The sequence below is a fragment of the Notolepis coatsorum genome (assembly GCF_963971535.1).
Source record: "Notolepis coatsorum genome assembly, chromosome: 1".
NCBI classification, from domain to species: domain Eukaryota; kingdom Metazoa; phylum Chordata; class Actinopteri; order Aulopiformes; family Paralepididae; genus Notolepis; species Notolepis coatsorum.
The window spans coordinates 321,917,638-321,928,920 of NC_140165.1; the positions used below are offsets into that span (position 1 = coordinate 321,917,638).

The following is an 11,283-nucleotide window of genomic DNA, read 5'->3' on the forward strand; positions in this document are numbered from 1 at the left end:
AACGGGACGCAACGCGTGACAGACAGCAGTCGCAACTAATAGAACAGCTGATCAGACGGACAACACCCTCTCCCTCCGCCAGAGGCTCCAGGAACTCGTCTAGACACACCTCCAGGGCGGCATCCCCTAGCCGAGTAAACAACCCTGAACTTGACCAACAGACGAGGTCTATACCCCCCACAGACCACCTCCCCCCACCGGTCCAAGCGAGACCTAGCAACCGGGAAGGAGCAGCATATCCTGTGGAGAGGCTAAACCAGAGACTACAAGCACTGGATGACCTAACTGAAGACGAAGAGGAAGAGGAGGAGAACCACGCCCGAAGACAGCACAGTACTCTACCGGACCAGGAGGTCCGGTACAGCCCAGGCTATACTCCCGCGGAGCTGCGCTACAGACCCCCGACTCTATACACGGGTGAGCACGACGCACGACCCGCACCGAGGAACAGCACCTGGACAAGCGGGCCATGGTACACTGCCGGTACCAGCCCATACCAAGGAGCGGGAGGAGACTCGCCTAGGAGGCCTCTCCCCCAACGCTCGCCGATGTATCCACAGTCAGCGTCATACATTGGCACGCCCATGGTACCCGACTTCACCCAAGAGAACCGGGCCCAGTATACAGAACTCCGCATGTGTCTGGAGACCATGTTGGTGGATGTATTGGATGAACGCCACAAATACGCCATCCTACTGATTCAGATTCAGATTCAGATTCCTTTATTGAGCCATTTGTGTAAAACACATTGGTAATTGTTGCAGCAATACAGTGTATGCATTTTTTCTTTTTTTCACAGTAAACAAACACCAACACAGAAACGAAAACAGTGCAGTGGGGGATTAATCAATAAATAAAATACATATATATATATATAAAGTGAAGTGTGCAGAGATCCAGTACGGACTAGTGCAGTGCAGTCAATGTCATTTAGCCAGTGTCACTTGGGGGCAGAGGGGGGGGGGGTACCGAGGGGGGGGGGGGGGGGCCTGAGGCATTGATCAGCCTGGCGGCTGAGGGGAAGAAGCTCAGTCTGTGTCGAGCTTTCAAAGCCTTTGGGATCCTCAGCCTTCTCCCAGAGGGGAGCAGGGTGAAGAGGCTGTGACCGGGGTGGGATGGGTCGGCCATGATCTTTCTCGCCCTCTTCAGCGCCCTGGAGTCGTGCAGGGACCTGAGGGAGGGCAGGGGACAGCCGATCACCCTCTCCGCGGAGCGAATCACCCACTGAAGCACTTAAAGGTGCCCCGCGCACATAATATAGCGCTCGCCTACGCGACTTCCACCACCCCATACACAGCAGCGCTGGTAGCATTGGACCAGAGGTATGGGCGCATATGGGATTACGTGATCCAGGAGATCCGACACATCGACCGCTTACCCCCAGCAATAGACAATCGAGCACTGGACGACCTGTCCATCAGAGTGCAGTCCCTGGTAGGGATGTTGGGAGCGCAAAGAGAGAAGGGGAGGCATGAACTTTACGCCAACTCAAATGTGGAAAGGATTCTGGAGAAGCTGCCGCCCGCTCGTCAGGAGCGCTTTAGGCGGCAGAGGGACCACAGAGACCCGAATGGCCCCGAACCGAACCTCCTCGATCTAGCAGACTTCCTGGCGAGAGAAGTCAGCAGCCTACGGCTAGATACATTCGGACGGAGCACCCCTGGCTCCAGAGAAGGAACCAGACGACTAAATGATGGAAGAAGATCGGTGACTGTGATGCACCAATCGGAGTCAGTACCGAGCAGCAGGAGCCACAGTACCCCCTCCAGAACGGAGAAGTGGAAGATAGTGTGCCCCTACTGTGAGAAAGAACACTGGCTAGCGCAATGTGACTCCTTCCCCAAGCTGAACGCGGAGGAAGCAGGTCAATGGATAAAGTCCAACAAGCGCTGTTTTCGCTGTGCGCGCTCACACATGGCAGCCGAATGCCGCTTAAAGAAAAGGTGCACCAAGTGCGATGGAGCCCATCTGGACATACTTCACGACAGTAACAGACGGCGCCCTTCACCCGCACCATCCAGCCGCAAAGCGAGCGTCATGTACATCGATCCCGCCAGCAGCAGTGGAGCCCGAGTACTCCTAAAAGTAGTGCGTGTGACACTAAGCTACCAGAATAAAGTCCTGGACACTTACGCCGTCCTCGATGACGGGTCAGAGAAGACCCTGCTGCTCGCCTCCGCTGCGGCCCAGCTAGGGCTGCGGGGAAGCGAAACCCAAATGACAATTCGGACAATAAGACGAGATTTGAAGACGATAAAGGGCGAGAATGTCTCATTCTCTATCGCAGCAAGCGGCCAGCCTGAGCGACGGTACCAGATTACAGACGCTTTCACCAGCCAAGAAATAGGACTGTCGCGGTACACATACCCCGTCGCCAAGCTGATGGAGAAATATGTACATCTGCGCAAGTTACCGATCCCGCTCATAGACAATGCTATGCCGACCCTGTTGATAGGCTCCGACCATGCAGACCTCATTGTCCCGATAGACCGGGTTCATACCGGACCCCGAGGCTGTCCTGCAGCAGTCGAGACCCGTTTGGGATGGACTCTCCAAGGCCCGCTCGCCAAATCTCTCAACCGAAGTACAGCCACTAGATGTCTCCACTCCCGAGTCACAGAGGGAGAAACCGCACTCCTGCAACACGTAGAGCGGCTATGGACCTTGGAACAAATGCCCTTTAAGAACGGAAAGAAAGACATTCGCTCTAAAGATGACATTTACGCCATTCACCTCCTCGAGACAGGGACCAAGAGAGTCCCGGTCAACGGCGTGTTGAGATACGCCACGCCACTCCTGCGGCGAGAAGGAATGCCTACTTTCCACGCCAAGACAGACGCCACAGAACGGTACCTGCTGAACACGGAGCGGCGCTTAGCCAAGAACCCCGCCCAAGAGAGTGTATACCGCGCTGAGATTGAGAAGCTCATCACAGCGGGACACGTCACAAAGATGGACATTAAAGAGGCTGACCAGACCACTGAATCGTGGTACGTGCCCCACCACAAGGTCCATCACAACGGTAAAGACCGCATAGTATTTAACTGCAGCTACCAGATCGGATCCCAAAATCTGAATAAAGAGTTACTGCCCGGTCCCACACTCGGCCCCTCCCTACTCGGCGTTCTACTCCGCTTCCGCCAGGAAAAGGTGGCCATCAGCGGGGACATTAAAGGAATGTTCCTGCAGGTGAGATTAGTAGAGGCGGACAAGCCCCTGTTACGGTTCCTATGGAGAGAGAAGCCAGGAGATGAGCACCCAGCCATCTACCAATGGGAAGTCCTCCCCTTCGGAACGACGTGCAGCCCCTGCTGTGCTACATTTGCACTACAGAAACATGTAGCAGAGGACCCAGCAGCGGACGAAGAGGTCCGACACAGCGTAAAGAACAGCTTCTACGTAGACAACTGTCTACAAAGCCTTTCAACCCAAGAAGAAGCCGAGGCTCTCCTGATTAAACTCCGCGCCTCATTGATCAAAGGCGGCTTTGATCTCAGGCAGTGGGCCAGCAGCGATCCGCAAGTACTGCGCAGCCTCTCCTCCGAGGACAAGGCAGCCAGCAGCGAGACCTGGATGGCTACAATCCCGGGAGAAGCCCAGGAGATGACCCTGGGATTGGTGTGGCGATTCAAAACAGATTCGCTTCACTACAGACACAAGCCCCTGACTACGGAGCAGGGAAGGCCGGCGGCGGCGCCGACCACCAGACGGAGTGTGTACACAACACTCGCCCGACAATATGACCCGCTAGGATGTATTCTACCGTACACCACCAGGGCAAAAATGATTGTACGAGCATTGTGGGACAAGGACCAGGGCTGGGACGACCCCATTCCCGCACACCTTGCATCCACCTGGAGAGAGTGGGAGATGGAGCTCCACTCACTCCCAGGCGTTAATATGCGCTGAAGCTACTTCCCACCCACAGTGAGGCCAGAGACATGTAAAATGGACTTACACGTCTTCAGTGACGCCTCAGAGGTCGCATACGGATCAGTAGCCTACTTGCGGGCCCAAGACCAGGGGGGAGAGATCTACACAGCATTTGTCCTCGCCCGCTCGAGAATAGCCCCACGCAAGCAACAATCTATCCCACGTCTAGAGCTCTGCGCAGCCCTAGCCGGAGCGCACCTAGCCACGCTCATCCAACGTGAGCTCACCATACCGGTGTCTAGAACAATCCTGTGGTCAGATTCCACGACGGTACTCGCCTGGATCAAATCGGACTCATGCAAGTACAAAGTCTTCGTGGGAGTCAGAGTCACCGAGATTCAAGACTTAACCGAAGAGTTAACCGGAGAAACAGAGTGGCGCTACGTTGATGCAAAACAGAACCCAGCTGACGTCATCACCCGGGGGATGCCCCTGGATGACCTCACCCGTCGCAATGTCTACCGTGACGGCCCCGCATTCCTAAGACTCCCGGAAGGACAGTGGCCCATGCCTATCCCGAGGGAAGCAAGTCCAGAGGAGGTGGAAAATAAGAAGTCTGTGTTCTGTGGATTGAGCACCGTAGCCTCCACCGACCCTAACATAGACGATTGCACATCCATAGAGAGTGCACAACAAAGAACATTCCTGCGGTACCACCCGGAGTGCAAGTCCCCCGCTGATATGTCAGCAGCTAACTACGAGGAAGCAGAATTGCTTCTACTGCAGCGAGCCCAGAGAGACTCGTTCCCCGATGAATTGGCCTGTCTACAGGGAGGAAAGCCCGTCCCATCCGACAGCAGATTAATTCATCTGGCCCCCGAGAGCGACGCTCATACCCTCATCAGAGTGGGTGGTCGCCTACGCAGAGCCCCCAATCTACCGGATGACATTAAATACCCGATCGTATTGAACAGCCGACACAAGGTCACAGAGCTGATTATAAAGAAATACGATGAGGATGTACATCACGCAGGAGCAGAAAGAGTCTTCGCGGAAATCAGACGTCGTTACTGGATCCTACAAGGAAGAGAGGCGGTACGACGCTTCCAGCGAACATGTCTAGACTGCCACAAGTGGCGCGCGCAGCCCAGCATACCAAGGATGGCTGACCTTCCTCCATGTCGCCTCCGAATCGGTGACAAGCCATTCCACTCAACGGGTATGGACTGCTTTGGCCCGCTGCACATAAAGAAAGGAAGAGGAACCGAGAAGCGGTGGGGTATTGTATTCAAATGCATGACCACCAGAGCGATACACATCGAGCTTCTCCCGACCATGAGCACAGACTCATTCCTTATGGCCTTCCGTAGATTCACATCACGGAAAGGAAGACCGTCTACCCTATTGTCCGATCATGGGACAAACTTCAAAGGCGGCGAAAGAGAGCTGAGAGAGAGCTTCCAAGCTATGGGCCCAGAACTTAAGACCCACCTCGCTCCAGCACAGGTTGATTTCCAATTCAACCCCCCAAACGCACCCCACTTCGGTGGCACTTGGGAACGAGAAGTGCGCTCCATAAAGACAGCCCTGTACGCAGTACTTGGGGCCCAGACTGTGGCGGAAGAAGTCCTAATGACAGTCCTCACGGAGATTGAGGGAGTACTTAACTCGAAGCCCCTCGGATATGTCTCCAGTGATGTGGCGGATATCGACCCAGTTACCCCCAACACACTCCTGATGGGGCGGCTAGATCCTGCATTACCCCAGACAATGTACCGGCCTGAAGAAGCGAACGGCCGACGAATGTGGAGGTACAGCCAAGTATTAGCCGACAAGTTTTGGAACAGTTTCCTACTGCACTACCTACCGTCTCTACAGACCCGCCAGAAGTGGGTAAAGGAGAGAGACAATTTGACAGAAGGAACAGTCGTCATGATTATTGATCAATCACTGCCCAGAGCTATGTGGCCGGCCGGCCGCGTAAGCAAAGTGATCACCGGTGCCGACGGCAAGGTCCGAGCAGCTGAAGTGCTCGTCCAGGGTCGCACTTACACCCGTCCCGTGGCGAGGCTCATAGAACTGCCTCGACTCCCAGACACAATCGATGATGACCATGACCCTATAACCCTATGACTTTGTGAAGTTGACTGACCCCTACAGCAAACCCTTATGTGTAAATAGACAACGCGATTAATCTGTCTCTGTTTAACTGATTAGGTCTGGGACCTATTCAGGGGGTGGCTGTTGTGAAGGGCCAGATTAAACCGAATATATATATTTATTTATATATATATATTTAATTGTATTTGTATATTCTCTAATATTCCCTGATATCCCTTGTATATTCCTTGTACAATATGCATTGAATATCCATTCTAGCCTACTGAACATCCCATAATAGTCTCCATTCTACTATTGGTCGAGACCTTGGTGCCAGGCTGCCATACCCCTCAGACCCAGTTCAAACGTACCGCTCCACATGTACGAACAAGTCCTAGTTCCGCGTAGGAATCTGGCTACCGCACCACTAATGGGACTATTTGTTCATAGTGCGTATATATACTGCGCTACTAAAGTAGGACTTTCTTTTCAGTCCAGTTTCTTACCCTCCAATAGAGTCACAGACGTAAAGCCTCCCCGCGACGCCACGTGTGGGAGTAAGGCCAAGTTCGCCTACCATCGGTATTGAGACATCGTGTATATTGATATTTGAATAGTCATATTTGGCACTATATCGTCGAGTTGGACGTAGTCTATTAAGCTAATAATAGTCTGTTAATATATAGTGCTTCGTGCGGTGAGAATACTACCGTAGTCAGTACCCCATCGTTTCGGGCAGAGAACTGGCTGCTTACCCAGGGTGGTTGACCCCACGTGAAGCTGCACCCGAGGAGCCCCAGAGCCGACGAGCGAGTGGACCTGTATACCGGATTATTCTACCGACGACAGCCCGCCTTCCCAGGCACGGATTATGCTTTGTATACTTTGATTATTCCATGGATAAAGACCCCCGACACTGCCGTGTGTTGGAACCCCCCCCTGGAGAGGACGCAAGGTGAGGAGACGCTCTGCAAGACGAGGTCGCTTCACGTCTCTCCCCCGTGGACCGGAGAGAGCCGGCCCACAAAGAGTCCACCTGCTTTCATCTGTGGTCCAAGGATCGCCGGCGCATTGAACGGCACTACAGTGGGTTCACCTGGGATACCCTTGGCCGGATGAGGCAGCCGGATTCTACCCCCCCCCCCCTTCCTACTCCTGTCGGCTTACAAGCGACCGGATTAACCCCCTCTAGTGTATCCAGTATATAATCATTAAAGTATCATTGCTGTTATTCCTTAAACTATTCCAGGTCGTATATGTACCACCTGCGCCTTCAGAGATTGGACATTCTCTATTGATATACCGACGAATACTCTTGCCATAAAAGTGCATACTAATTCCATTCATAAATGTGATTGATTTGATTAAGTGCTTGCTCTACACACCATCGCTGTGTAGAAATAAAGACCTATTTCTAATTCGTACATTTGTGTTGGATCCGTTTCATCTACGTGACAGTGTTCATCATAATATATTTATGCCGTGTACTGGGTGGCCGAATATTAAGTACAAAGGTAGTGGTAGTAAGTATCATATCTAGTAATACAGTCAGGGAATTGTACCCCTCAGTTACAATTATTATTATTATTATTATTATTATTATTATTATTATTATTATTATTATTATTATTATTATTATTATTATTATTATTATTATTATTATTATTATTATTATTATTATTATTATTATTATTATTATTATTATTTCATAAAATATTATTTTATTTCATTGTGTTTTTAGCCCTAGTTGCACTTTTGTTGCAACCCCAGTTATCCCATTAGTTCCCCCAAACTTAGGTCTGTTATGTTAAGCTAAGAAATCTGCTAAGAAGCATATTATTTATTATTATTTTATTTCATTGGGTTTTTAGCCCTAGTTGCACTTTTGTTGCACTTTTTTGTGTTTATTTCATGTTTTGAAAGATTGCGTATTACTGCATTTTTTTTACATAAATCATAGTGGTTCAAAATGTTGGGTCGCGACTTAATGACTATGTTGGGTCCCGAGGCTAGACCAGTGGAGAACCACTGTGCTATAACTATATTATAAAGACCTCTGCAACAGGTCCTGCATTATTATTATTATACTGTGCTATAACTATGGTCTATGTCTATGGACTCTATGCTGTCACTGACGCTGTGCTGTGCTGTTCTGTCCACCAGGTGGCGATGAGGAGCGCCTTCCAGGAGGCAGGCTGTGTGTTCTGTCATATTGTTCCATACGACCCATCTGCCTGCGCCGTCAGCGGACCAGACTCCTTACTATGACGCGTCATGAGTCACGATGACTGAAGCAGGCCACGTCATAATCTGTACCATAATAAGAGATTATATCAATTTATATTTTTCTATTCACGTGGGACCATGCCCTCTGTTGATTGTATTAGATTGAATGTGAATGGAATCTATATGTGTATAATGTGAATCTCTCTCTCTCTCTCTCTCTCTCTCTCTCTCTCTGTCTCTCTCTCTCTCTCTCTCTCTCTCTCTCTCTCTCTCTCTCTCTCTCTCTCTCTCTCTCTATATATATATATATATATATATATCTGTGTGTATAATGTGAATGGAATCTATATGTGTATAATGTGAATCTCTCTCTGTCTCTCTCTCTGTCTCTCTCTCTCTCTCTCTCTCTCTCTCTCTCTCTCTCTCTCTCTCTCTCTCTATATATATATATATATATATATATATATCTGTGTGTATAATGTGAATGGGATCTCTATATGTGAATGAATTTGATTGACTAAATAAACAGATTTCTTGTAGCCTGCATTGTTTTGCTCTGTGTTGTTTCTCAGCAAACTAAAATATGGGAATAATTTAACATCTTGAACATTTCTCCTCTCCTTATAGCAAATATCTCTCATACACACACACACACACACTGTAGGAGCCATTATGATGGTGGCATATTATTTTATTATTTGTAATATTATTATTGGACACCTGGTGGCGGGTTTTTAGATTGGACAGGACTGGTTATGTATTTAGGGTCACAGGTGCAGTAATCAGCGAGGACACAGGTAGTGAGGAGCACACCTCCAAATAAATATAGAATACCATATAATTCCTACAGAACCCACTCTGGCAATACATTTAATGTACAACTGCAACATCAGCAATAAACACCCCTAAACCTGGAATCACGACTGGACGTCCATCACTGCTGTGTCCACTGCGTGAGATCACTCCCTGCCCTACCTGGGAAGTAACGGGCGAGAGAGAGCAGGACATTGGAAATGGAAAAATTGCGTTACATTCAAGTAAGAACGTCGCTCTACAGCTATGAGTGAAACTAGGACGTCATCAAAGGCTTCAGAAGGACAGATTGTTTCACAGCCAACGTGGGAATCTGTGAATCAACATGTCTGGTGGCAACAGTGATGCTCAGCCACAAGAGCACTTATAGCACTTATAGCACATATCACACACACCTTATAGCACATCTCTCTCTCACACACACCTTATAGCACATCTCTCTCTCACACACCTTATAGCACATATCTCTCTCACACACACCTTATAGCACATCTCTCTCACACACACCTTATAGCACATATCTCTCTCACACACCTTATAGCACATATCTCTCTCTCTCACACCTTATAGCACATATCTCTCTCACACACACCTTATAGCACATATCTCTCTCACACACCTTATAGCACATATCTCTCTCTCACACACCTTATAGCACATCTCACACACCTTATAGCACATATCTCTCTCACACACACCTTATAGCACATATCTCTCTCACACACCTTATAGCACATATCTCTCACACACATTATAGCACATATCTCTCTCACACACACCTTATAGCACATATCTCTCTCACACACACCTTATAGCACATATCTCTCTCTCACACACCTTATAGCACATATCTCTCTCACACACTTTATAGCACATATCTCTCTCACACACCTTATAGCACATATCTCTCTCTCACACACCTTATAGCACATATCTCTCACACACCTTATAGCACATATCTCTCTCTCACACCTTATAGCACATATCTCTCTCTCACACACCTTATAGCACATATCTCTCTCTCACACACACCTTATAGCACATATCTCTCTCACACACACCTTATAGCACATATCTCTCTCTCACACACCTTATAGCACATATCTCTCTCACACACACCTTATAGCACATATCTCTCTCTCACACACCTTATAGCACATATCTCTCTCACACACACCTTATAGCACATCTCTCTCACACACCTTATAGCACATATCTCTCTCACACACACCTTATAGCACATATCTCTCTCACACACCTTATAGCACATATCTCTCTCACACACACCTTATAGCACATATCTCTCTCACACACCTTATAGCACATATCTCTCTCTCACACCTTATAGCACATATCTCTCTCACACACCTTATAGCACATATCTCTCTCTCACACCTTATAGCACATATCTCTCTCACACACCTTATAGCACATATCTCTCTCTCACACCTTATAGCACATATCTCTCTCACACACCTTATAGCACATATCTCTCTCACACACCTTATAGCACATATCTCTCTCTCACACCTTATAGCACATATCTCTCTCACACACCTTATAGCACATATCTCTCTCTCACACCTTATAGCACATATCTCTCTCTCACACCTTATAGCACATATCTCTCTCACACACCTTATAGCACATATCTCTCTCTCACACCTTATAGCACATATCTCTCTCACACACCTTATAGCACATATCTCTCACACACATTATAGCACATATCTCTCTCTCACACACCTTATAGCACATATCTCTCTCACACACACCTTATAGCACATATCTCTCTCACACACACCTTATAACACATATCTCTCTCTCACACACCTTATAGCACATATCTCTCTCTCACACCTTATAGCACATATCTCTCTCACACACCTTATAGCACATATCTCTCTCACACACCTTATAACACATATCTCTCTCTCACACACCTTATAGCACATATCTCTCACACACATTATAGCACATATCTCTCTCTCACACCTTATAGCACATATCTCTCTCACACACACCTTATAGCACATATCTCTCACACACATTATAGCACATATCTCTCTCACACACACCTTATAGCACATATCTCTCTCACACACACCTTATAGCACATATCTCTCTCTCACACACCTTATAGCACATATCTCTCTCTCTCACACCTTATAGCACATATCTCTCTCACACACACCTTATAGCACATATCTCTCTCACACACACCTTATAGCACATATCTCTCTCTCTCACACCTTATAGCACATATCTCTC

The 11,283-nt window shown here is 48.4% G+C and overlaps 1 protein-coding gene across 1 annotated transcript in view; it reads left to right on the plus strand.

Annotated features, from left to right (window-relative positions):
* Positions 1–8,547, plus strand: part of gkup (glucuronokinase with putative uridyl pyrophosphorylase) — a 71,397-nt gene extending 62,850 nt beyond the window's left edge. The window contains exon 23 of the mRNA XM_084329327.1: positions 8,137–8,547. Within this exon, the coding sequence (XP_084185453.1) occupies positions 8,137–8,241 (105 nt within the window). The 3' untranslated portion in view covers positions 8,242–8,547. The remainder of the gene's footprint in view (positions 1–8,136) is intronic.
* The last annotated feature ends 2,736 nt before the right edge of the window (positions 8,548–11,283 follow it).